At 59.3% G+C, this 26331-nt stretch overlaps 4 protein-coding genes across 4 annotated transcripts; all 4 read right to left on the bottom strand.

The window, feature by feature from the left end:
- Positions 1-116: 116 nt before the first annotated feature.
- BKCO1_2700071 (apple protein) lies at positions 117-3000 on the bottom strand (the record flags this gene model as incomplete). The annotated part of the gene is made up of 4 exons (XM_020273604.1): positions 117-375; positions 437-991; positions 1044-2646; positions 2697-3000. The coding sequence occupies 4 exons, from the start codon at positions 2998-3000 to the stop codon at positions 117-119; spliced, it is 2721 nt and encodes a 906-aa protein (XP_020130083.1).
- Positions 3001-6334: 3334 nt separating this feature from the next.
- On the bottom strand, positions 6335-9300 carry BKCO1_2700072 (sulfatase domain-containing protein; the record flags this gene model as incomplete). The annotated part of the gene is made up of 3 exons (XM_020273605.1): positions 6335-8639; positions 8694-9002; positions 9062-9300. The coding sequence occupies 3 exons, from the start codon at positions 9298-9300 to the stop codon at positions 6335-6337; spliced, it is 2853 nt and encodes a 950-aa protein (XP_020130086.1).
- A 4621-nt stretch (positions 9301-13921) lies between these two features.
- Positions 13922-14931, bottom strand: BKCO1_2700073 (uncharacterized protein; the record flags this gene model as incomplete). Its single annotated transcript, XM_020273606.1, has 2 exons — positions 13922-13951; positions 14005-14931. The coding sequence occupies 2 exons, from the start codon at positions 14929-14931 to the stop codon at positions 13922-13924; spliced, it is 957 nt and encodes a 318-aa protein (XP_020130085.1).
- Positions 14932-17438: 2507 nt separating this feature from the next.
- Positions 17439-25905, bottom strand: BKCO1_2700074 (polyketide synthase; the record flags this gene model as incomplete). Its single annotated transcript, XM_020273607.1, has 13 exons — positions 17439-18578; positions 18631-18718; positions 18774-18954; positions 19015-19098; positions 19165-21101; positions 21176-22430; positions 22489-22534; positions 22592-24439; positions 24494-24539; positions 24602-25142; positions 25197-25469; positions 25533-25677; positions 25738-25905. 13 exons carry the CDS (start codon positions 25903-25905, stop codon positions 17439-17441), a joined length of 7752 nt encoding a protein of 2583 aa, XP_020130080.1.
- Positions 25906-26331: the final 426 nt, after the last annotated feature.

Genomic DNA, 26331 nt, shown 5'->3' on the forward strand with positions numbered 1-26331 from the left:
AGGAACGAGGATTTTGATTAGTCTTCCCATACTTCAAGTAACACACCTCTCCAATAAGAAAATGGCTACAATGCTACCGCCGTGTACATATGGGAAACATACGGACATTGCCTTCGCTAATCCAGTTCTCCAAGGTACTCTTCATAGTCCGTGTTGCCAATCTCCAAGTTCAACGCACGACACTTGGACACCGCTCCGCCCGTGATGGTATTGACGGCTTCGGCAGACTGCAGCGTCTTGATGCCCTTGGCCACGTCCGAGACGACAAAAACTTTCTCGGGACGCGATTTGTCTTTGTACGTGCAAGAAACCGGGTAGTACTCATCACGGTAATCGTCACGGGCAATGTATCCAGACTTCGTCTTCACGAGGAGCCTATTCGCTCGGTATCAGAATGGGGGCCGCGGAGGTGGTGCTGTGGAAAGGGGGAACTCACACGTGGATAGCGCTGCCGGGAATCTTTCGTCCACTGCCTTTGCGCAGGCGGCTGACACCGATGGAATCCATGGTGTCGCCGTAGTAGTAGAGGAGCTCGGCGCTGCTGGTGGCGACGAGGTCGTCTTCTTCGAACTCGTTCAGCTCGTTGCATTTGTCGAGGTCCGTCTCGTTCATCCGCGAGTCGATGTAGAAGTTGTCGTCGACGCAGCCGAGCAGCTGGACCCCGTCGGCGGCGTTCACGAGCCAGGTGAATGTTTTGTCCTTTGTCTTGTACGGCGAGCTTCGGATGATGTCGCTGTCGTAGCTGACCACTTCGTCGTTTTCCTCGTCGTCGTCGTCCGCGGCGTCGTCCTCGGGTTCACCTTCTTCTTCTTCTTCTTCGTCTTCTCCCTCCTCATCGCCATCGTCGGGTCCTTCTTCTTCTTCGTCCTCAGCGTCGTCCTCGGGTTCTTCTTCCTCAGCGTCGTCCTGAGTGTCGTCCCCAGCCTGGACCTTGGGTGTGCTTTGTTTGGGTTTCGGCTTGTCTTCCTTTGGCCCCGGCTGTTTACCGAGACTGCTATGGGTCAGCGCATTGCATCGACGATGGCATCATGGTTAATACTTACGGGATGCACGCCCTTGTAAGCTCCTTACCGGTGTTCTTGATGGGGAAGCGCCTGTTGAGTCCGTTCAAAAGCGGCTTTATGCTCTTCAGCTTTGCCTTGACGTAGACCTCGTTCTTCCAGCTCATGCGAGTGGAAATGCCCGTGCAGCCGTTGATGTTGGTGAAGCCGCCGTCGATGGCGTTGCCGGATCCAGACGAAATCTCAGCAGCTGCTTGCGCAACGAACTTCAGAGATGGCCGATCCACGATGCCGAGCGACGTGTCAAACGATCGTTGCAAGGCTGTGATGTGAAGCTTGAGGGTCACCGGCAGACCGACTTCGGCGCTCAGCATGATGGCTCCTTTGGCTTCGAGCTTTGGGTCGAACTGCGGGAACCAGCCTTCATACTTTTCATGCCCCGTCAGGAAGTCGTACCTGAAGGTCGAAAGAGGCAGCGAGTACTGGGCTCCCGCGAGGACGGTGCCGTAAGCCGCCGCCTTCCACTTGTAGTCGATGCCGACTGAGAGTGCAGGGCCCATCTCGAGCAGTCCGGGAAGAGTGACGCCAGAAATGGGCAGCGTAAACAGCTCCCTTTGGGGCCTCCGGTCGCTGAGCTCGGCCCCGGCTTCTATGCCGATCTGCATCCCCATCTTGAGCTTGACGTCGGTTTCCACCCAAGCTTCTTCGAGCCCGCCGCCCCATCGACTGCTTTTGACCGCACCTTTGACGCCAAAGCTGACTTCGGCGCCGCAATCGACGCAGTAGACGTTGAACAGACCGGTGAAGCCGGGCTTGGACTTGGTACGTGACTTTGCAACTTGCTGATTGAAGAGGCGGATCGAGTTTTTCCACGGCTGGTGAACAATGGTCGTGCCGCGCGGGGGCTTTTGCTTCGAGGGGATCTTGAAATCGTACTGGCTCTGGAACGACTGGTCGAGCCATCTCCAGCCAAGAAGGCGTTTGGAAAGCGCCCGTGGCGGTTCCTCACGGCGCCGGCGCAGTCGCCGTGCATCTGGCGTCGTGGACGACAGGTCGTCGGCGTCGGCCGCCGTGTTGTTGGTGGAAAGCCCTGCCGAGTGGAGCTCAAGGTCGGGCGCCTCTCTCGTGGCATCGTCCGCCCACTCGAACTCGGTCAGGTCGCTGTAACCCATCTTTTCGTCGAGGTCGTGGTCGAAGTCGGGCCCCAAGCACGCCGTGGGGAGGCCGTTCACCGGGTCTACCGCAGCGCCGCAGTCGGTGTCGGATTGCGGCGACGGTGGGACCATCGAACCCCATTCGATCGATACGCCTTCGACGACATTGGGGTAGTCTTGTGGATGGCCCGACACGGTCAGGGACAAGTCATCCCCGCCAGTGTCCACGTTGGTGGCCTCGAAGAAGCACCGCTCGCCAGATTCGTGATTGCCGCAATCTGGCGTGTACGTGATCAAGAGAAGAGGGTTTTCCGTGTCGAGCCAGGAGTCGACAGCAGCCGAGTATGCTTGGGGGCAGTTGAAATCGATCTTAAGGTCGCCTGAGTCGGTGTCGTACGCGACGGTACTGATGCGATCCGTATGGTCCAAGACAACGGTGGTGTGGTTGAATGTCGGGGTGAACGAACTGACGTAGAGCGAACCGTCTGGATCTGTGCATGGCTGAGTGGCTTTCTTTGGTCGGCGCCCGAAGGCAACTTACGTTTGTCAGACGCCGTATAGAACAGCGGGACGGGTGATCCAGGAGGGATAGGAGTAACGTGTTCGAGACTGTGCGTGTCATGGTCCCAATGTATGTCGGGGAGCAGGATCGTGCGAGGCGATGATTCACTTCGTCGCGTCCTATCTCTCACGGGTTCCGCGCCTGCATCACCAAGACTTCCCTCGGTATCGCCGTTGGCCAGCACCACAGACGAGACCCCAGGAAGGACGGCAGCAAGCAAGCTCAGCGATGCCGCGTGGCGCATAATGGTAAGTTGGAGACAAAAGAGGTCCTTGGACTGCATAGTTGAAGTAAAGCATAATCCGCGATATAAATAAGATTAGGGATGCAGGGAAAGTTCCAAAAATGTCCGAAACGGGAAAGTCGATGCTCACGGTTGCGATGAGAAGCTGAAAAATTAAACTCCTCCCTACCCAGGATACCATCCCCGTGTACTACCCCTTCCTACCCAGAAGAGAACTCATTCCCATCCAAAATCTAACTTCTCTCCGTCCAAACGTTCACCTTGTCCTACCTGAATCTTGATTACCCCCTTTTCAATTTCAACTCACATACTTGAAATTTCATACATTTCTCGTTTTTTCCTGTCCGACGTATATGGTAAAAAGTAACAGCCAATCGTTATCTTAAAGCGAAAGAACTTACCCGTTGATACCCAAGCACGTGCACATCATTACGAGTCTCAGATGCTGTCCGTTCGTTTCCCCCAATCACTTTGGCATCACACACGCCCCCCCAAGCAGTCGTCGAACACGCACCCCACCTTCCTGACGTTTCCCAGGCAACACAGAGAGCAACCCCCTCCCCCACATTTCCGCCGCCGGCGTCGCTCGTAACGATCGGCCAACACTCCGCGTAGGACGTCGGATGCATTACCAAATCAACAACCGCACACACATAGAAAGACGGCATTTTCCTTCCGGGAGCGGCCCGTTCGACTGCGTTCGGCCCCGGAACGGGAGGGCAGGAGGGGAAGAGGCGGGGTATATAGCGCTAGCCGAGCATAGCCTAGCCTATCCTAACTAGTCTTATCGGATGTAGGTAGACCTAGCTTCTATTAGTCGGAGGGGCTGTTAGAGCGGGTGAGGCTGAGGTTTACCACCGCCGAGGGTGGTCGGAGAAGAGGGATTTGTGGGGAGGGGATGGTGTCTTTTGCGGAGCAGGAAGAGGAGGAGCTGGGAGCACGTGTGTGTATGTATGCCTGCTTTGCTGTACCGCGCCGTAACGTGCGGCCCGGACTGTTTTCTGGGATGTGCAATTGGGATGGACCCGGGTCGATGTGTCGAGCGCGGAGACGTGTGTCGCTTACCAGGTTACTTTGCTGTCATCGGTGTTGAAGCTAGCTGTCAGGATAGTTACCTGGATCCTGGGTCGGAGAGGGCTGCTCCCGTCCAGCTCAACGCCAAACGTCTGGCGCAGCCCGGTGCTCAGCTCTGTGCCAAGCTGGTGCTTTCGTCCGCCTTCCCCACCCCCGACCGGGGAAAATCCGCAACCGTTTCCGGAGACCTCATCATCGTGCGGGGCGTCGATGGAGGAGAGTGGAAGCACCATGTGTACTAGGAGGAGTGAGTTGGCCCCTTGATGGGCAACTAGGTACGCGAGGACTTGGGACTACGGTGGGGAGGCTCTTTTTGCTCCTGCTTCATGTCTACCATGGTCTTGTAGCTGTCGACATCTGTACCTAATGAGCAGACATACCCATCAATATGATCGGAGACACCGCATATCATTAATGGAATAACGCAAAGTATCAGCCGAAATACCACCCGGATAAAAGTTCCACTACGGCCTTTGTCAGGCTGCAGGATTCGCGACGGATTCGGCAAAAATGGCGTTGACTGCACCGTTGCCGGCCGCCACGCCGCCACCAAGCTCTCCTCCTTCTGGTTCAAGCTCCTCACGGTGACGCCCCTCTACCATGGCTTTGGGATACCCGCGCTGCAATCCGACTCACCCTCTCCTTCGGGCCCAGCTGCTGCTGCTAGCCTGCCTCCCGCCGACCTTACGTCCTGGATCCATGGTGCCAGCAACGTATGTAACACACTCGACCCGGGCAACGGTCTCCCCCCACTTTCGACGGCATGATGCTCAGCGGAGCGCTGGCCTGGCCGTGTCCATGCCCCGGATTTTGCGACGCATGCATGCACTTCATGGTACAGTGTGTCCGTCGTCCGAAGTGGCCCGCAGCGCTGAGCGTGAAGGGGGCGCAGGCAAGGCGCGGTGTGGCGCTGGGCAGGGGCTTAGCTGGTTGAAGAGCGCTCCATTGGTGCCAACGGCCCTCAATTGCTACGAAATCGCCTGCGACGCCATGGGATCCGGGATTTCACATGTGCCAGTGCATCCTCCAGGCGTGGGCTATAACCATAGCACGTCAGGTCAGACTGCGTACGCGCCGACTCTCCTGGCCACCGACCCTTACTAGAAATTGGCAGTGCCCGAGTTGTGGTTGGTCACCACAGAGGCAGCTGGTGCACCGCAAGCCAGGGCCGTTGCGCGCCCAACGTCATTGGAGTCGCCCGATACGAGAACTATCTTGCCGGCGAGAGTAGAAGCAGCCTTGTTTGATGGGGAGGAAGTGATTGATCAGGGATTCTGTCCTTCGTTACGTTTTAAGAGATGGGGAAAGGGTTGGAAAGCGAGCTAAGATGTTAGAAGTGCCTAAATATCCAGAAGCGGGCCCTGTATTCTGCGGTCTCAGGCCGGCCTGGGTACGGGGCGGACAAGTGTGTATAGATAGCACGATGCGGCACAGAAGTCGTACACACAACATGCCTTCCTCCATCTTTCGGGTCCACTCTGGATCCTTCCAGTCTCAGCTTCTGCCTTGCGCTACCCGACCCCGCCGATCCTCTCCACACCATGAGAAGGCGGTCCTCGGAGGTTCGTCGTAAGTGGCCGCTGCGCCCGCCGTAGCTGGTAGCCACCCGCACAACCTACGGACCAACAGTGCAGATATATAGTGGACTCTGGATCCAACACACTGCCGAAGCAGTTTATGATTCAATCCCCAGACCGATGGCTTGTACAAATTACTCAACACCAGTCTTTACACTGCCGTCACCAATTTAAACTGTACTGCGAACGAGCATGTCTGTCAAGTGGTTAAACTTCATCTAAGTATTTTGCCAACGACGGCATGTACGTGGAAGATGCACTTATACTGTTATACAGTCGGGGCCGGCGCTACAGATGCTTGAAAAGAACGGCTAATGTCATGTGTCATATATTACATATCGAGGATCAAACTGATTTACAAGCTCTTTCTCTTCGATGCAGACAGCCCCTAGGGGATGAGACTGTACTCGATGCCCCGTCACTGGCGGTCCTGCAGATCAAACCTTGCAAGATGCATGAGCATCTACTTCCAGAGCTAACAGCGCTGTTGCTCACGGATTCCCCAGCAGCCGATGCCATGCGCGCCGCTTCTCCGCTCCGATCGCCTGCCGTTTCACCGCCGGGGCCGCGGCGCAGTAAAGTGCGCGTCACCGACACGCCCCTAAACGTCGGCCGTGCATCCATATACCTATCCCCACCGGCAGCGGGCATCCGCGCCGGGCCAGTGCTCTCGCGCATACAGCACCCAACTCACTCTTCCAACTCAGCCACCCTCACCCCCATCACGTCTCCCACCAATGCCCCTTCTTGACCCTCCCCACCGCCCCCGCCCCGCCCGCCCCCCTATCCGTACTCCGCGCCGGCTCGTCGTACCCCCACCTGCCCCTCGTCTCCCACACCCACCACTCGCCCAGCTTCCGCGCGAGATCGACCCACTCCGCCGCGCGCTCGCCGTGCCGCGCCCTCACCGCGTCCACGACTGCCCCCGCGCTCCACGCCACCAGCTCCTCCGCCTCGTGCGGCGACGCCGCCACGTCCGTGAACCGCAGCGGCAGCGTCGAGCACAGCGGCAGCATCAGCCGGAAGGGCGACCCCTCCTGCGCGATCGCCAGCAGCGACCCGCCCGGGTTGATGACGGAGAAGTGGAAGGGCTGGGGGCCGGTGGTGGTGTTGCCGTTTGTCGACGACGATGTCGGCCAGTGCGTGGAGTTTTGCTGCGGCGGGCTAGAGGCGTAATCGTGCTCGTGCTCGTGCTCCGGCGCGGTTGACGGGCTGCTGCTAGTAGTAGCTGTCGTCGGCACGCTCCACCGGTGCTGGGCCCGCGCCATCGACTGGCCCTGGTAGCGCGGCAGCAGGGCCTCGGCGACGCCGGCGGCGCCGTCGCCCAGCGACGCCGTCTGCAGGAGGAGGTCGAGCACGGTGGGGAGGATGCTGGTGGGGGAGGTCTGGACGGCGAGCTGGAGGCGGGGCAGGGCGGGGTGGACGAAGGCGAGGGGGATGGCGAAGTTTGCGACGTGGCCGTTCTCGAACGTCGACTTGGAGCCGTCGGGCGTGGTGAAGGCGAGGCCGTGGTCGCCGACGAGGACGACGAGCGTGGAGTTCAGCGCGCCGACGTCGTGCAGCATCGTCATCAGCGTGTCCAGGTAGCGGTCTTGGTACTTGACCGTGTTGAGGTACCGGTCGAACTCCTCGCTCTCGAGCCCGCCGGCCGCGAAGCGCCGCGAAGCGACGAAGGCGTCGACGTTGCCCGAGGCGGCCCACGCGGCGGGCACGGCGTACGGGTGGTGCGTCGTGCTGGTAATGTGGCTCGCCCAGAGGCGCCGGCCGTGGGCGGTGGCGTTGACGAACATGTCGCGCAGGTAGGGAAGGGATTCGGTTTCCGGGTAGCCAAAGTAGTTGCAGCGGGGCTCTTTGGGCGGGTAGTGTGCTGCGGAGGGGTCTTCGAGCGTCGTGTCGAGGATGATGTTGGAGGCGGGGAAGCCCATCTGGTCGTCCAGCGTGTACTGCGAGTCCCATTGGTCGGTGATGCTCTGCACCAGCGCGGCGTCCCAGCGGCTTTGGTTGTGGGCAGAGCTGTCGGTCGAGCCGGCGGCCTCCTCCTGCTCCTGTTGGGCTTTGTTGAACAGGCTGACGATGTGCGGGAAGCACGGCTGGTACATGCGCCCCCGCACTTCTTCGGTGAAGTCGACCGGCAAGGGGTCGATGCCGCAGTGGCTGGTGACGAGGCTTTTGAGCGTGAAGGCGCTGCCGGTTACTGCTTGTTGGACGTTGATTCCTCCGTGGCCGGCGCGGAAGTGTGAGGTCCATGGGCCGAGTCCTTCGTGCGCCTCGTCGTTGCCAAGGCCGGAGGATTCGCCGGTCAGGAAAGCAGCGGTTCTGGTCAGGTTGTTTAGCTTCTTGTCCAGCTCTTGTTCAACTTCGGGCGGGGCGTTGGTGCCGTATGACGAGAGGATGCTGTTGTAGACGGCACTGCCCTTTTTCAACGGGAACAGGTCCTTGCGCGTGCTTTCCATGGTAACGAGAAGGACATGCTGAATCAAAGGATTGTCTTTCTTGATGGCTTCCACGAGCGGGTCCAGTGGACTCTCGTTCAAGTTTGACAGCTTGAGCGGGTCGCACGAAGGATCGTAGCCACCTTGATGCCCATGCCGATGCCCATGCTCGGGATGATCGTGTGGCGGACCGTGTGGAGGACCATGCGGTGGACCATCTTCTCTCGCTTCCAAAGTCGTATGCGTAGCCTCTTCAAATGCGATGTGGTGAATGGGCGAAGGTGGGCCATGGTGACGGCATTCCTCGGTGAGCGGCTTCCATCCGGCCGGCGGCGCGTGTCCGGATAGTTTTGCGTACTCTTCAAAGGGAAACTCGATGCGGTGGGTAGGGTAGGGCAGGCAGAAGTCAGGGTTGATCGGGCTAAAGAAGAGAGATTCGAAAAGCGTAACGGGAAGGGAGCCGCTCATGTGAGCATAAGGCGGGTTTCTCGGACGGACGGTTTGTAGGATAAGCACAGTGATGATCACGGTCAGTGCGGAGACGCAGGATCCGGCCGCCTTCCGCAACGAAGGCATGGAGTTGTGGACGGGGTTGCTAAAGCCGATTATTAATGGATTCGGGGAGCGAGCGACGCATCGCCAAACTCACCTCTTGCCCTCACTGTCGTCCAGCGGCTGGTAATCGTTTGGCCTTCCTCTGAGGCGGAGATATACCTTCCTGAATGAAAGGCCGATGTGTCGGCAAACATGGCTTGTTGCAGCATCGAAGCGGGCCGCAATGAGCCACGACACCAGAAGAAAGGCGGATATGGTGATGAAGAATTTGGGGAGCTCGGATAGAAGCATGCGGAGGCCGCCGGGATCCTTTGCGAGATTACCCGCAGCCATCCACTGCACTTCACCACCCGTCGTCATGTAAAAGGAAATCTGAGAAGCCGAGGCGGCAACGGTGACCAGGCTGTCGAAATAAGGTTAAACACGGATATGGATTTGGTTTAACGCCCGTTGAAGACTTACGCGTACAGCCCCCCCACGACCTTGCATATTCTCCCTCTGTTCTGACGATAGACGTATTTGGTGAATAACAGGAGGAGCACGTCGGGGAGCAGAAAGGTTGGCGTGTAAAGAACGATTAATAATATGGGGAGTGAAGATCGGTGGCTATAGAGGTGGATGAGTTTCGCCGTGAATGATGCGACGAAGCACAGTGTGAACTGGCTCCTGGCCTTTAGTTGCCAGAACGAAGGAGGTTCCATGGCTGTAGAGTAGGTAGGGGGCGCGCACAGGCGGACGCGAGTTGGGAAACGGGTCGCGTGCTTGGGCACTCGCAGCTATATGTGTGCAGCAACCCAAGCCTCGCGCCATGGCCTCGGCCCCCAGCCAGGCACCAGAATAAACGAAAAATGTGCACCGTGCCTTCGTGTGCAACAGCCCCATTGCGGAGTTGGCAGGATTCGTGGGATTCCACCGAATGAGCAGCGCCACAAGGAGCACCAACAGATCGACAACGCTCGGGCCCATACATCCTTATCCTTAGGTAAGTTCGAAACTGCTGACTCGTAAAAGGGTCATGATGCATCACGCCCAATCACAGATGCTCCATTCCATCTATACAGGTGACATGTTGCGAAAGCCGTTGCCCGCATTCGCAGTCGCCATTGTTTTCGTTAGCAGCATCCTAGATTACGCCAAGGAAACGTTCCATGCGAGAATGAAGCACCATTGTCTTTTTTGCATGCAGGCGACGGTACACGGCTCTTTGGGTTTATATTCTGTGCCTACTCGGGTTCCCCTGGATTGGGGTCGGCTCACAGAAATGTCAGGGCACCCGGCGGCCGGCCACACAACCGTCGATCGTTTCTCCAAGTCCACAGTAGTAGGCCATAGGCCAGCCGAGTCGTAAAAGTGCTGCGCCTGAGTGTTTCACATATGTGTTGACTGGCCGCCTCTACGGCTCCTCCGCGCGACGAAAGGTGGGAGGCAAGGACGGTCCGACAAGGAAACACGAGTCGAAGGCGACCCTAAGCCACGCCGAAATGCTTAGGGCTCAGAGCTGAAAAGGGGGACCAGAAAAGGGCGGGCGCGTGGCGCGCTACGAAAGCTTAGCAAAGCTTGAATACGAGCCACAAGTCCGGTAATTGGCTAATGCACGCAGATACCCCTGTCTAGCCTGCTGCTCACTGTTGCCTGGCCTTCAGCCCCGTGGGCTGTGCCCCAGTAGGGCTCACCCTGCCGCATGATCCTGACGCACGCTTACTATTAATATTCGGTTTCCCCAAATTCTGCCTCGGGCAGTGCATGCCGGTTAAATACGGCATCTCCCGGGTCTCCACCACTTGCATTTATTTGCGAATCCGTCGAGCCATCACATAAGCATGAGGCTTCGTCGCTTAGCATTGGAAACAGAGAGCGACCATCCTTCTCATATGCAAGACGCTGACAAACTGCACCAAGTCATCTACTTCGTTGCACATCCCCAACCGTGGCCTCGCTCGCGTTCCGCCGAGTCCGCGATAGGAAAAATAACTTGGTCTCGAATCGAGTGTCGTCGAATGGCACACCACATCATGTAGTAGCGCCCGCTTTTCTACCTTCTCAAGGGAAGGTATAAGACAAAACAAAATGACTCTGGCCATTCCTCGGTTCGATATAAGTTAAAACAAATGCCTCATGCGCGGCGTGGCTAGGTCGGGGAACTCCGCAACACGACGGCCGCACCATTCATAATTGAGTAGGTGCATCCATCCACTCGCAGATGTGCCTCGTTTGACAGCCGTGTTTCGGCGGAATCGTGTCCTGGCGGCTTTCGAATTTCATCGACAAGAGAAAAACCCACCCTATCGAAGAAATCATGAGTTGCATCAATTGAAATCATCTTCCGGAATCGACCTGGCACTTCCACTAAGGAAACAGAGAGACTATGCTCTGAGCTCTTCTTTCGGGATATTTATTCGGATCCTGGCAGCCGCCAGCATGGACATTTTTCTGGCGCCGGGATGCGCCGGGATTGCCACGGCTCGTCGCCACAAAGAAGCTTCCGTCTTAGTCAAATAGGCATGTCAGTAGCCTCTGCCTGGAGGCGTGTCCGTGCTTCAAGTCAATGGATTGCTCCTCGAAGGGTGACCACAAACAGGGGAAACTGTATACATGGCACTCTCAACGTGTACGCGCTAACTCTACGGCGTGGGATAAAACAAGCCGTATTCTCAATAGCGCCTAGAAGTTCTTGGATCACTACTGCACCAAAATTTGTAACTACCGCTCGAGCGTGCCAGCGTGGCCAATCAGGGTTAAGGTATCTTCGCATAAAATCCCTCGTTGAGTTTTTTAGGGAGGTAAAATACTATTGACATCAAATTTAGCTATACAGGAAGGAGAGAGATGGGGAGGCCCCGAATGTCTTAGTAGTAGAGAATGGTGTTAATTAAGCTTCATATTGCCTAGTCTCCCTCATTTTTATTTTTACTTTGCCAATGGTTTATAAATTTATAGTGGGAAAGTCCCTTTACATTCTGGCTGGTACTCTCCGGACTTCTTACCGTTCACCGCCCCTCTTTAGTACAGGTTTTCGAATACAACTCTTACCGCCTTCGCCCGAGAATGCTCTTCGTTGAAACTGTTGCACCTCCCGTTATCTCTACCGTAGCATCCCGCATCAGCTGTGGAACGATGGCTCCGCTATCTCTCGTAGAAGAGTAACCGCTGGAATGAGCCTGGCTGGATACAACGGCAAGGCGGCCAAGTCCTCTCCTCCTCCAAGTCAATGGAAACTGTCGAGCTGAATCCGGTGCTCTATCATTGTTCGATGAAGCTGCTTGTAAACTACCTCCATCACTCAACCACACCAATCAACAATTCAACTCAACTACAACATCACTCAAGCAAACCCCAACTCATCTCTCCACCATCTGTGCCATTATTTCTGTCCTGGTCCCCTTCGCCGCCGCCCACTGCTGTTGTGAAGAAAACAACAACGAATTCAGCGACGGTACCTACGGCACCCCGTTCTATGGCAACTACGGCTGCAACATCTTCTGCTGCGACTGCGATGGCGGTAAATTGTGCCAAAATAAAAAGGGGAGGTTAGTATAGTTATTGGACAAGTAGTTGACGCGGCACGTACATGCAGCTTGTTGCAGCAAAATGTGCGGGTTGGTCGGAAGCACCACCTTTGACGTTGACGTTGGCTCCAACGCCGACGCCTTCAACGTCGCTGGTGTCGATGGCCCCGGGAACCTCACACTTGGCCAGTAGACCCAGCACATGAGCGCTGCCGAGGATAGCGACATGTACGGCAAGTGGTTCAATCAGTTAGTACGTACTGATTGCCTCGACATCATTGAAAAGCGTGATGCGGATGATCTCCCCGCCCGGCAAGACAAGCATGGCGACGGTGTTGTCACCGCCGACGAGGTCCGCCTCAACTAGCAGGATTGAGTCTTGCTGCTTTTGGGATCTGCAGGCGAAATTACGACTCTGCTTTCTTGGACCGCCTCGTTCCTTTTTGTTATGAAGGGGACATGAGTGGGTAAGGGAGCAACTTGGATGCGTACTCTGATTCGTCGAGGCAACGCGTGAAGCAAATCATCTATCTCCTGAAGGTATGCAGCGTCCGAATTGAATTCATACAGAAAATAAATAAAGTAAGGGAATAACCAGAAAACTGAATCAATCATCAGTCCCGTCCTATACCTCACTTTCGAGGACTTGGGTAATTTGCGATTGTCAGGCAATATATAAGGCCGTTAGCCAGCACTTGAAACCAGTGCAGCGCTGTACTTTTTTCCAAGTCCTACAGCGAGTTTACTTTCTTCTCCAAACTATCTTCTATCTGAAGAACGAAAAAAGAAAAAAAAAACGTTCATCTTAATATAGTGACGTAACACAACACTTCGGAATCGGAACAACGACTACCACCACCAGCACCTCCTCAAGAGCCAGCCCAATCCACGCCACCGCCAAGCAGAAGGAGCGAAGGCATACTTACCCAACGCCACCATCCAAAAACCTTACAACCTCCCCATTATCCTGTCAACAACCTTTGCCGTGCACCGCCACGATGCACCCAAGCCATGCATATATAAATGCCACGCTCGCGGGTCGGCGTCGATACTCGATATCGAAGGGCTAGAGGCTCGCGCCCGCGCGTAGGCGGGATCGTGATCAGGAGCTGCTTGGCTTGGATGGACTTCTCTTGCTCGTCCCGGTTTGCAGCACGAGGATGCGTGTGGTGTGGCTGGTCCGGGATTGGTGGGCGCGTGAGATGCTCGACACGTCTGAGCCTAAGTAGCTCAGCCCGAGCGAGGCCGCAAATCTCGCTATTGTTGCCCTTTGGTGGCTTAGTACACCCCCAGTCTGGATGTCTTTGATGAGAGAGAGAGAGAGAGAGAGAGAGAGAGAGAGAGAGAGAGAGAGAGAGAGAGAGCGAACACTTTCATGACGTAGATTGTGGGTAAGTAGCTTGAGAAAATCGCCGTACCCTTGCGCCATCTGGAAAGCCTTATGACCATGTCGTCGAGGTTATTTTTGCGCCCGTATTTGCCGAAGAAGAGGAGAAGGTCTTCGGAAACATCATCAGGGGAGGTCAAAGCCCTCTTCCAAGGACGGATAGTTTGCCAGTTGGGCCTTGTAAGCTTCCAGCGCTGAGGTCGGATCTGGGATGGCTCTGCAGTTCATAAACATGTCACAGTGGGGAAGAAAACCTTGGTAGCTGAAAAATCAATTGCTAATGCTACGCAACGAAAGACGGCTTGTGCTAAGAGTACAAACGACTGTGTTTGAGCAGTAGTTGAACAACGCATTGCAACAATGACAGCCAAATACGACGACTTGGTCATGACATCATTGAACCGTGACATCCTCCGGTTGATTGCGAGGCTACTCATCATCATCAGGGTTGAGCGGAGGCTACTCAAACATTAACACACTACTCAGCACGGCGGAAGAAGCGGTCAACTTACCAAAGTGGTCCACGTGGTCATGGGTCTGAAAGCCACGCCGTTCTTGGGTGCAGCAAGATCGATGGTCTCACCATCGTTCACCTCTTCCCAGTCGATGTCGTAGACGTACCAGTCGACCCATCCCTGGCGGCTCATGATGGTCGTGACATCGATGTCATCACCGGCGTCGGCGATTTGCGGAATCGGGAGCACGTATGCCTTGTGGCCAAGGCCGTTGCCCTCCATGGGAACGGGGTGGAGCCCCAGGTTCCTCACGCTGCCCAGGCGCCTGTCGGCCACCCAGCGCTCGTTCCAGTATCCGTCCCTGTAGCTGTCGCCGGTCCACTTGAGCTCGGAGCTGCTGTCGTTGATGGTGTAGTCGATGCGTTGCTTGCGGATGATCTTGCATCTCAGCTTGGGGTAGACGAAGAGCTGGTGGATGGGGGTTTTGCCGCTGGTGCCCTTGGTCTCCAGGCTTTCCTTGGTTGTGGTGGAGCTCGAGTAGCGGAAGGAAATGTCGCTGGTCGACTTGACGCTGGCCGAGACGCCGTAGAAGGAGCCACCGGCCTCGATGGAGACCTCAGCCGAAGTGCCGGCGTTGAACTCGGTCTGCGTGATTTTTTCCTCTTCGCGCACGTATGTCGTCTTGAACGACGAAGCGGGCATGGTCTCGCCGTGAGAGACCTGAGGAACCCATTCCTCGGGCTCAACCACGTACAGGTAGCCACTGGTGGAATACCACTGTTCCATGTACCAGCGTCCCTCGAGAACGGGGATGACCATGCGCTTGGGGAGCTTCGCAAAGTACTGCTCTTGGATGCCGAAGACGAGCTTCAGTTCATCGGCCGAGAGGTCGATGCCTTCTGGATCGGCCAAGGACGGCTTGACGGTGCCGAGCTTGTTCGCATTGAACTGGAAGGGCGATGAGCCAGTGCGGTCGAAACCCATTTTGATGGAGAAGAAGAGATGAGAGCTGAGGGGTGAAGGTATGAGAAGGTTGTTGGATGAGTTGAAAAACAATGCTGCAAGTGATAGAACTTATATACATGACTTCGTCTCCTCTAGAATGGCAGTAATTCTTCAGGGCCTCGTCGCTCCGCCGTAGCCGCCGTCATAGCCGCAGCGGAATTAATCCCGACTCGAGCTTCAGCCAGATGCAGCGAATCAACCATCGAGTACAAGGGTACAGTGATCACGGATCAGCACGCGCGTGGATCGGCGCTCCCGAGGATCACCACGCTGAAAGCGTACGCTAATGCAGATGCTCGTAATGACAGATCTCAAGCGCGGCAAGCCGATCTACAGACCTACGTAAGGGTGCCTACTACGTAGAGATATGACTGGCACCTGAAATGGTGGCACTCTGGATCGTGGAGCATTTCCGCGTTGGCGAGGCAAGCCTACTACGTAGCATTCATTCTCTTTACCGTTTGCAACGTCCCATCTCCGACCGCAGATGACTGCGATGGTTGAAAGGCGGACGAGAGAAATCACCAAGGCAAGATTTATGGATGATCTAGCTCATCTTCACCATATTACTATACAGGGAGCTTGGCCGCCAAACACGAAGGCGTTAGTCGACCACGCCTTTCAGCCGACAACCATTCGAAAAAATACGCCGTGCAATGAGACGTCGAAGCATGGATACGATCGGTGTGCAGCTGAAAGCTAGTCTCGTCAATTGCGGGTCGATCCGTTGCGCTGTGGCCGACCCGTGCCCATCACCACCGACGGGTCCCCGCTTTTGCCCCTCATATCGTCACCACGTCACTGCATTCGGCCATTTGACTCGCCACGCCGCGCATCTAACTCAAATACCCAAGCGGATTGACCGGTGGACCTGACTGAGAAGTCCGGGTGTGCTCCTATCCGCGACCTCTTCAGCAGGTTGATCGGCGCTCTAGCAGGGGTCGTTCAGCTGTCAAAATGTCGACAGCCGGAGCAAGCTCCATTGCTTGCGTTACCTCGGCGAAGCCGTGCCCCTGTTCTGCATGCGTCTTTTTCACATGGGCCAAAAGTGAACTCAACCAAAGCAAACAGAAAGACAGGCCCCTGACACCTGGTTGCAAAGCCCGCCCTACACATCCGCGGGGATGCGTTTGGTGTATACCGGGAAATCATCATCAAGCCCATACTCGGGGGCGTTCTCATGGCCCACTTCTCCACCAGCGACGCGCCGCCTTCGCTTTTGATGTCCACGGACAGAATGCCGCTTATCACAGAGTCAAAGCCAGTGGCCAATATTGGGCCAAGACGTCGAACGTGTCGAATATTGGATCGGCGGTAACGCAACGACTTTGGCCGTCGGCGTTGCCTTCTGGTTGCAGATCTCGTAGGGGTCATACTCTTCCTGTCGTCGTTTGCTGCGATTCTGCATGCGACTGGCCCTCTTTAAGGCTTGCCGAAATGATGCGTGCGTTCTTCTCCAAGTGTAGCTCGGGCTTGACAAGAGCAAGGCACTGCTTGATGCATCGACTCCGGGTCATTTCTCTGTCCAGACTCAGACCACAAGAAACATCAAGCCCAGCAGGCCAGCAGCAGGTGTTGCCGAATGCTCTACTGAATTCAGTCCGGGGCAATACATTACCTTTCCGGTCCTTGATTTCTTTCTTCGATTTTTATCCGATACGTTGGACTTTCCAGGCATTGCGAATGCCCCGCAATCTGGCCGAACCATCCCGGTGGATGCGGGGCAAGCGGCTCATGACAAGGAAATACCTAAAACAAAAGAATGCACGGACTCCCTCAAGATCCGACATGATCAGTAGATCCCCAAACTGGTTTCAAGGGGAGTCAAAAAAAAAAACCCCCAGAGGTTTTTATCAAGGACGACGTACACAACCTGACGGCTGAAACGGAAAATCTGGTTGATGCAAGCTTGCAGGCAGAGCATAGCTGTGTTGAGAAGCAACACAGATATCTTCAGATGTCCCGAGCAAGGTCATCCGCTTACGAACTCGAAGCACCACAACGTAGCATTGGCTAAGGAAGAAGGACGAAATCAATCAACTCCATTGCAGATGGCTGCACTAACGAAATCATGGATAGTTCGAGAACAGCATGGTTGGCGTACGTCGTTTCCACGACTTTCGACGACCTGTCGTCCTACGTCGACCTGCTCTGAACCGCCGAAAAGCACAATCAGCCGCCAATCAGCCCTGTTTTAGGCGTTGGAAGGGCCTCGATTGTTCTTCCGTTCTTCTCGCTGGCGTACAGTAGCCAATATCAGATACCTTTACAACCCATACCAATCCAGGCCTCCTACCACTCAGACATCGACCATGGTGACACGCGAAGGCCGTTCGGTCGTTCAACCCGACAAGCACTTCGACTTCACCACCGGCACACACTAATCCCCCCCATGCTCCTCCTCCCCCCTCCGCCCAACCCTCTCTCCCCCTCCCTCCCTCTCACTCCTCCGCCCCCGCCTCCTGCTCCGCCCCCAGCTCCGCCCCTTACTTCCCCCCCGCCCCCGCCCTCTCCCTCGCAACATCCCACGCCACCGCCCCCAACGGCACGTCCGCCGCCGTCAGCCGCGCCACGCCGACGTCGACGCCCGTCTCGGCGGCGAGCCAGTTGCGCAGCTCGGCCGCGACGAGGCTGTCGACGCCGTACGCGCCGAGCGGGCGCTGCGCGTCCACCTCGTCGGCCGGCACCATCATCAGGCGGGCCATGCGGGCGCGGAGGTGGTGCGTCACGAGGGCTGCGATGGCGTTGGCGTTCGAATTGTCGTCGTCGTTCGAGGCGGTGGCGCCGGCTGGTGGGAGTTGGGTTAGTTCGGCGTGGAGGGACGAGCTTGCGTTGGGGGTGGCGTTGGGGGCGGGGGTTGTGGAGGAGGTGGTGGTGGTGGTGCCGAGGCGGTGGTGCGCCTGTCGTAGTGGGCCGTAGCGCGGGGAGCGGAGGTGCGCGGCGGAGGGGTCGTCGTCGTCGTCGTTGCTGAGTGGTGGGCTGACGAGGGTGATGGGGCCGAATGCGGCGCTGCTGGTGTTGTGGGAGGAAGAGTCGTCCGGCAGGTGTAGCAGGGCGGCTTCGATTGCGGCTTCGACGTCGCGGAGGGGTGGCGCGCGTAGGCTGCTCTTGGTGCCGAGACCGAGGGTGAGGGAGAGGGTGCGGTGGCTCTGCTGGGTGCTGCTACGGGCGTTGTTGGGGAAGGAGGCTGCTGCTGCTGCTGCTTCTGGGCCGGAGGAGAGGAGCACGGTGAAGTCGGCCGGAGCGGCAGCGGCACCTAATGCTGTGTGCAGCTCGTGGTATGCGGCTGAAGTGCTGTCGGGCTGCTGCGACTCTGGCATCATGTCGCCGATGATGACGCCCTTGGCGGGAAGCGGCGAGCTTTGAATGCTTTGGACCGCCGCGTCCAGAGAAGTCTTGTTGTCGGCTAGGATAGCGGCCGCTTCGATGCCGTGGTTGTCCTTGAGGGTCTGGACATGGGCTTCGTTGGCTCGGTGGCTGGCGGCGCTTTCGGACAGGAAAACGAGGTGATGCGCGCCCCTCGAGATCAGCCATCTTGCCAGCTCGCGGCCAGCGCCTGCGAATTCGCCCGCGAGGATGTATGTTGCGTCCTGGCGTAGAGTGATGCGTGGAGGAGACGGCGTGTACTGTACAGTTGTAAGATGGTAGCCTGGGGCTGCGGAGTCTCTTGATGCCTACCTTGACTTGATCGTCGGTTACCATGCTGATGACGGTCTGGCCCATGTGCTCGCCCGTCTGCATGTAGCGGAAGACGGTTTCGATTTTCCTGTCGGCTCATGTCAGATTCGCTTGACTTTCCACCCAGGCGCCATGTTACATACCCGGCTCCATACACCGACAACGGCTTTGCAGTCCTGACGTTGCCGGTATCCAATGCCTTGGAGACACTGTCCATGATGGACTTTGAGACCTTGCTTTCCTTCTTGACGAGCTCGTAGAGGTCGATGCGGAAGTACGATCGGTTCTTCAGTGAGGGAAGCACATCCAGACCGTCCCAGTCGCCTGTTTTGACTTTTGTGAGTCGACGCTCAGGATGTTCCGGGAGGGCCCAACACTACTCACCAATGTCCAAAAAGCGGCCAAACTCAGCCAGACAGCCCCACGACAGCCTTCGCGACTCCCCTCCCAGCGAGTTAAGAACAACATCTACAGCACGCAGTCAGTCAGTCAGCCAGCCAGCCAACCAAGTCGCCCAGGACAAGAAAAACTCACCCACGCCCCTTCCGCCCGTCGCCCTCTCAACCGCCCTCGCAAACGCCCGATCCCCCCGACTCCCAAACACGCGGTCCGCACGCACCCCGCACGCGTCCACCAAAACCCCCCTCTTCGCGTCCGACCCGGCCGTGACGAACACGTCGGCGCCCAGCCCGCGCGCGAGCGCGACGGCCGCCTGGCCCACGCCCCCGGCCGCGGCGTGCACGAGGACCGTCTCCCCCGGCCGCAGCCGCGCCACCCGCACCAGCGCGTGGTGCGCCACGGCGTGCGGCACCGCCCAGCCCGCCGCGTCGTCGAGGCCGACGGCCGCGGGCAGCGGCGAAGCCAGGTAAGCCGGCAGCCGCGCCCGCGTGGATAGCCCGCCGCTTTCTGATGCTGCTGCGAAGCAGACGACGCGGTCGCCTGGTTGGATGGCGGTGCCTGTGATCGTGGTAGTGCCGTTGCTGCTGCTGTTCACGCGCGTGACGATGCCGCTGCAGCCGAGGGCGAGGGAGGTGGTGGCGCCGCCGCCGGAGAGGGCGGTGGCGGCGTCGCGGGCGTTGACGCCGGCGGCGTGGACGGCGATTTCGATCCAGCCGGGCGGTAGGGGCGAGGCGAAGGCGGGGCCGTCGTCGTGGACGAAGCTGAGCGAGTCGAGCTGGCCGGGGGTTTTGATGGCGAGCTTGAGGGCGTCGGTCGTTTGGGAGAGCTGGATCGTGGTGTCGGGGGACTGGCGGCTGGATGCGAGGGCGACGGCGTCGTTGAGGGCAGTTGCTGCGGCGAGACGCGGGATCTGCACGAAGCCGTTGCGGATCGCGTACGACGTGTCTTGCTGAGGGGTAGTAGCAAGAGTCGTGCTGTGCCGGGATGCGAGCAGGTCGATCAGTCGGTGCAGGCTGGACGCGTCGGCGGCCGGGGAGGCTGTTGTCGGGTCTAGATCCACGGTGATGATGTTGCTGGCGGCGTCTTCGGACAAGACGGTGTTTGGCGGGTGGTGCTGGGCGCTGCTGCTTGTATCCTGCCTCACCCAACACACGGCTGCGGCGCCGACGAGCAGGTGTTTGAGCTCAGCTAACGTACCAGCAGGGACGTTGAAGGGGATGGCAGGCCGGAGCCCGACGAGGCAGATGCAGTACGAGTCGCGCACAGAAGACGCCGACACCCCTGAGCCCGGCCAGGTGAGGATCGAAACCCTTTCCCCACGCGCGACCAGAAGCTGCTCAAGCGCGCTGGCAAGGCTCTTTGCCCCGGCACTATCGTCGACCAGCACACAGAACCCCGGCTTCTTGTCGCGGGCGGCAGTACACTGCTCGTCCTTCCTCGTCGACACGATCAAGGCTGTCGGACTCCCGTCCCGGGCATCCTTGTCGCCACGGATGTGGACCTCGACGCCAGTGAAGCCGGAATCCTTGAGGGCGCCGTCCCACTTCGCTGCAGTCATGATGGGCCCCCCGTGGCGGCCATCCTCCTCGCCCAGCCACCAGCCGGGCAGCGGTCCCATCATGAGGCCCATGAAGACGGGGTTGTCGGTCAGCTCGGCCAGAACCAACTTCCCGTCCTTCTTCAAGAGCTTGCGGCAGCGGGCCAGCGTGTCACGTATACGCTTCGTGGCGTGCAGCACGTTGGCGCAGACCAGCACGTCGAAGGTCCCCGGCTCGAAGCCCTGGGCGGCAGGGTCCTCCTCGATGTCGAGTGTTTTGAACTCCATGACGCTGGCGTCGCGCTCAAAGTTGGTGGCCGCGTTGCCCAGGAAGCCGGGCGAGACGTCGGTGAAGACGTAGCGCGAGACGCCCGAGGTGCCGTCGGGGTTGCGAATGGCGTCGAGGATGCGCCGCGTCGTGCCTCCAGTGCCGCCGCCGATCTCGAGGACGGAGAGCTGACCGGCGCCCTTGTGTGCGAGCATGCCCATGTACGCGGCGACGTTGCTGTTGAAGCTGGTTCCCAGGCCAACGCGGCTGTGAGGCGGGGTGACTGTGTCAGTGTCTGTCTGCGAAAAAGGGGAGCTTCTACACCCCGGACGAGGACTTACTAGTATTCGTACAGCAGCCCGTTCTGCAACATGACCTGCAACGGCTCGACGTCGCCGCTCAGTATGCCCTTCAGGTTCTCACCCACCCGATGGATCAGCTCCACCGTGACCGCGCCGGCCTCGGTGTTCTGCAGCTCCACCACCGCCTTGGCCGCCTGTTCCCTCAGCGCTTTCGGGCCCGCCACCACCGCCGCGTTCTCGCGCAGCTTGTCCGCCATCCATTCGGCAAAAAGTTTGAGGAAGCCCCCGTCTCTGCCGTCCAGCCTGCCCTCGTTTGTCGCCAGCCAGTCGATCGCGTCCTGGAGGTACGGCAGCGCCACGAGGTCCAGCATGGCGTAGTGCGCGCCGTCGAACGGGTCCGGCTCGGCGCGCGCGAAGACGGCGGCCGCCACTTGCTCCTGGCTGAGCAGATCGACGTCCTCGCGCCACACGGTGTCGAAGCAGAGCGTCGGGGGACCGTGGACCGCTTCGGTGGGGCCAGACACGACGCGCAACCCTTCGATGACGACGGCCGGTGCCGGCGAGGTCGACTGCAACCCGTACACGCATACTTGCCGCGTGCCGGAGCTTGTGCGCTCGCCCTTGGAGAAGACGTCAAACTCAGCCCCCGCCTTGAATGCCACGTCTGCGGAGAGGTAGAGCCGCTCGAGGCCCACGGGCGTTGCGGTGGTGGACGTGATGAGAGGGCATCCGGACTCGGTCAGCGCGGGGTAAATCATCTGTACGAACGCATCCAGAGCCGCGGGGTGGATGACGGTTGGATACTCGAAGTGATGCGGCATCAGGCTCTTGGTGTCGGGAACACGCGCCACGGCTCGTCCGGCCTTGTCGCCCAGGTAAAGGCGCTCCAGGTTCCGGAACGCCGCGCCGTACTCGTAACTGGCCGCCTCAAGCGTTGCGTAGAAGTCGGGCTCCGGCCTGCCGCAGTCGGTGACGGCGCTGTTGTAGAGGGCGGCCAGTTCCTTCTGCTCCCATCGCCGCTCCGTCTGCGCCGCCTCGGTGAGCTGCTGGCTGGCGTAGATGACGCGAACCTTGCCATGGCAGTGCGGTGGCGTCCAGTCGCCGGAGTCGGAGCGCGAGACGATGCTGAAGTCGGCCCAGCTCCCTTTGGATGTCGGCGGGCTCACCTGCGTCGCCACCTCGGCGCCGCCTTCACCGTCGACAATGCGGAGAGGGTCGCCGAAAGCGAGATCGCGCAGCTCGTAAGCCGAGATGTGCTCGCTGGCATCGGCGAGCTGCTTGATTGCCTCGATGGCTGCTGAGGTTAGCGTATACTGCGTATACTTCTCTAGTGTGAGACGCGCTGTACTTACCCATGACCACCAATCCGGCATTCGGGTACACAATTTCCGACTTGATCTGTATGTACAAGCCCGTTAGCATTCCTCCATCCTGGCAGTGAGGACCGCTGCGTACCTTGAAATGACCCAGCCACGGGTTCTCCCGCAACTTGAGGAAGTTCCTCCACTGCGGCGTCACTGAACCAGCAAAGGGCACACCGAGATGGTCTGTCCGCGGCTGCTGGCGGAACCTGTACTGCCTGGTGATGGCCGACTCTGCCCAGTAGCTGGAAGAGTGGTTGAAAGGATACGGCGGCAGGTCGGTCAGCATCCTCGCGCCCGACTCCGTCCCGTTGACGCGGTCGACATCCACGTCCGCCCCGAGACACCACAGCTCGCCGGCGGCGGTCAGGAGCGACTCCACGGCGTCGGTGTTGCGGCGCAGCATGGTCGAGTACGGGATGCTCACCGGGACGCTCTCGCCGGCGCAGATCTCCATGAGATAGGTCCGCAACGCAGAGTGCGGTCCGACCTCGACGAAAGCGTCCACGAACGCCGCCCCGTCAGCCCCGTCCCGCGTGCTCCTGATCATGCTCTGCACCGCCCCGGTGAAGTTCACCGGCGACACCAGGTTCTCCACCCAGTACTCGGGCCCCAGCTCCTCCGGCCGCAGCAGCTTCCCCGTCACAGACGAGAAGAACGGGACAGTCCCAGCACCCGTCCCAGCACCCCCAGCCGCCGCCGTCTTCCCGCCAGGGCCATCCTCAGCCGCCAAAGCCGCCACCACCGCCTCGCGATACTCATCCGCAATCCTCCGCATATGCCACGAATGATACGCGACGCCGACCCCCAACACCGTCGACCCCACGCCCCGCCTCTCCAACTCCGCCCTCAGCCCCTCCAGCGCCTTCCGATCGCCCGAAACCGTGCAGTTCCTCGGGCTATTGAAACACGCCACCACCGCCGCCCCGGACAGGCCCCGCGCTTCCTCTAGCCATCCAGCGACCTCCGCGCCGCCCGCCCTCACCGCCAACATGGCGCCGTCCACGTCCCTCGCCGCCTCGACGCGCGCCGCGCACACGCCGCGCGCCCACGCCAGCGCCACGGCCGCGCGCCGCGACAGCAGTCCCGCCGCGTAGGCCGCGCCCATCTCGCCGCTGGAGTGGCCCGCGACGGCCGCGACGGCCGCGACGCCAACACCGACACCAACCCCCACGCCCAACTCCTCGCGCAGCACGTCGACCAGCGCCGCCTGCAGCGCCACGCACAGCGGCTGGCTGAGGGCGGCGTCGGCGACGCGCGACGCCGACGGCGGGCCGCGCAGCAGTTCGGTGCGGATGTCCCACGGGCAGCCGAGGGAGGCGAGCGTGCGCTGGCTGGCGGCCATGGAGGCGCGGAAGGTGGCCGAGTGCGCGAAGAGGGCGGCGCCCATGGTGGGCCATTGCGCGCCTTGGCCGGTGAAGATGAGGGCGAGGCGGGGGCCCGTCGAGGAGGAGGGGGAGCGCGTCGGGGGGCGTAGGGGGGAGGCGAGGGCGGTTTGGGCAGCTGCGGGGGTGGGCGCGAGGAGGAAGGTTTTCCAGAGGAGGGGGGTGCGGTGGCGGGAGAGGGTGTGGGCGAGGGAGGGGAGGAGGGAGGGGTGCGGGGCGGTGGAGGATAGGTAGGATGAGAGGGCGCTGCTGAGACGCTGGGTTCCTTGCTTGTCTTGGGCGGAGAGGACGAGGAGGCGTGGGCGAGGGGTAGCTTCGGTGGAGTCGTTTGTGTGGCCGTTGACGCCGTTGGTGTGGCCGTTGGTGTGGCCATTGACGGCGCCGGGGGGGAGTGCTGGATGGATTACCGTCTGGTGGATGCCTGACAGACCGCGCTCGTGGAGGAAGTGGTATGCGTCTTCGATGATCACATGCGCATTGGCTCCTCCAAAGCCGAACGAGTTCACGCTGGCGATGCGAGGGCCAGTGGTCGGCCACGGGACGGCCGCGGTTGCTATCTGCACCGTGGTCAGTGACGCGAATCTCAACCATTACCGGGTTGCTCATCCCACCTTGACGTGATCGGGAAGCACTATCCTCGGATTAAGCTTCTCGAACCTATCGCAGCAGCAGGGTCAGCCAGAACACAGCACCGCAAAACGACGAAGGGGCAAACCCACCCAACGTTCGGAGGCACGATCCCCTTCTCCACCACCAAAACGCACTTGATCAGCCCGGCCAGGCCCGCCGCGCCCTCCAAGTGCCCTATGTTCGTCTTCGCCGACCCGACATACAAGTCGGTCGTGCGTCCCTCCCCCACCGTCTCAGCCAGCGCCCGCATCTCGAGCGGATCCCCGACCGCGGTGCCCGTCCCGTGCGCCTCGACGAAGCCGCAGCTCGAGGGCGGGAGCCCCGCCCGCGCGTACGCGGCGCGGGTCAGCGCGGCCTGGGCGCGCGCGCTCGGCTGGCTGGGGCTCGGCGTGCGGCCGTTGTGGTTGGCGGCGGAGCCGCGCACGACGGCGCGGACCGTGTCGCCGTCGCGCAGCGCCGCCGCCAGCGGCTTGACCACGACGACGCCGACGCCCTCGCCGCGCCCGTACCCGTCCGCGCGCGCGTCGAACGCTTTCGACGCCCCTTCGGGCGAGAGGATCCGGCCGGCGCTGAGGAGGAGCGTCGAGTCCGGCCCCAGGATCAGGTGCGTGCCGGCGACGAGGCCCTGCGCTGCGTGTTAGTGTTTTTTTTTCTTTGCTGTGTTTGAGAGAGAGAGCGGAAGACTCGCCATGTCGGCCTCGCCGTTGCGGATGCCTTGGCATGCGAGGTGGAAGGCTGTCAGGCTCGCCGAGCACGCCGTGTCCATGGTTACGCTCGGGCCGGCGAGGTCGAAGAACCACGACACGCGGTTGGCGACGAGGCTGGTGTGCGTGCCCGTGGCCGTGTACAGCCCGTGACCTTGGTTGTCGTGCATCGTCAGGTCGCGGTAGTCGCCGGTGAAGCTGCCGGCGTAGCAGGAGGTTTTGGAGCCTTTGAGGTCCGAGATGCGGAGGCCGGCTGCGGGTGGTCAGCAATCGGTTTGGGGGGGACTCTGGCCGGCTGCGTGGCCCAGGATCCTACCGTTTTCGAGAGCCTCATAGGATACTTCCAAGAGTAGTCTCTGCTGCGGGTCCATGGCTTTGGCCTCCGCCGGCGTGATGGAGAAAAAGGGGGCGTCGAAGACACCGGGGTCTTGGTTTAGGAAATGGCCTGTCGTAACGGGTGTCTTCCTCCAATATCAGAACCATCGCTCTCTGCAAGCATACTAAAGATTAAAGCAACATACTGAGCCCGCCCTATCTGGGTCTGGGTGGTAGAATGCCTCGGCATTGTAGCGAGATTTCGGGGCTTCACTGCGAGCTGAGCGAGCGTTCATGAGCAGGTTCCAGAACCCTTCCGGTGTAGAGGCATCTCCAGGAAGCCTTGCTCCGATTCCTATGATGGCAATGTCCATGGCGGCCCAGCAGGAAATGTGTCTATGTCTTGTTGAAAAAAGGATTGGGAGCCAGAAAATATGGCACTTAGTGATTCGTAGAGGACTCTGGGCCTTTGTTCTCTTAAGTGCTTCCTAAGCGGATCCGTACAGTCAACATGACTGGCTATGGATGAGACGTACAGAATTTCTGCACGTGCTGACTTCGCCCTCGATGCAGTACCATGCACGGAAAGGTGGTTCGGAAATCCGGGACTCCAGACAAAAGAATACCGAGACACGGAACACAGTCCAGAGCCGAGCACTGCGGTTCGCGAATTCATTGCGGATCTGATTACTGTGATACCGGATAGAGATGCGAAATCCGGTGATCCTGCTCGGAAAGCTGCCGTGAGTGTCTTCTATCACGTGGATATCGGCTGCGGAAAAAAACTGGGGCGCCACATA

This window comes from Diplodia corticola, assembly GCF_001883845.1.
Source record: "Diplodia corticola strain CBS 112549 chromosome Unknown scaffold27, whole genome shotgun sequence".
Taxonomy (NCBI): domain Eukaryota; kingdom Fungi; phylum Ascomycota; class Dothideomycetes; order Botryosphaeriales; family Botryosphaeriaceae; genus Diplodia; species Diplodia corticola.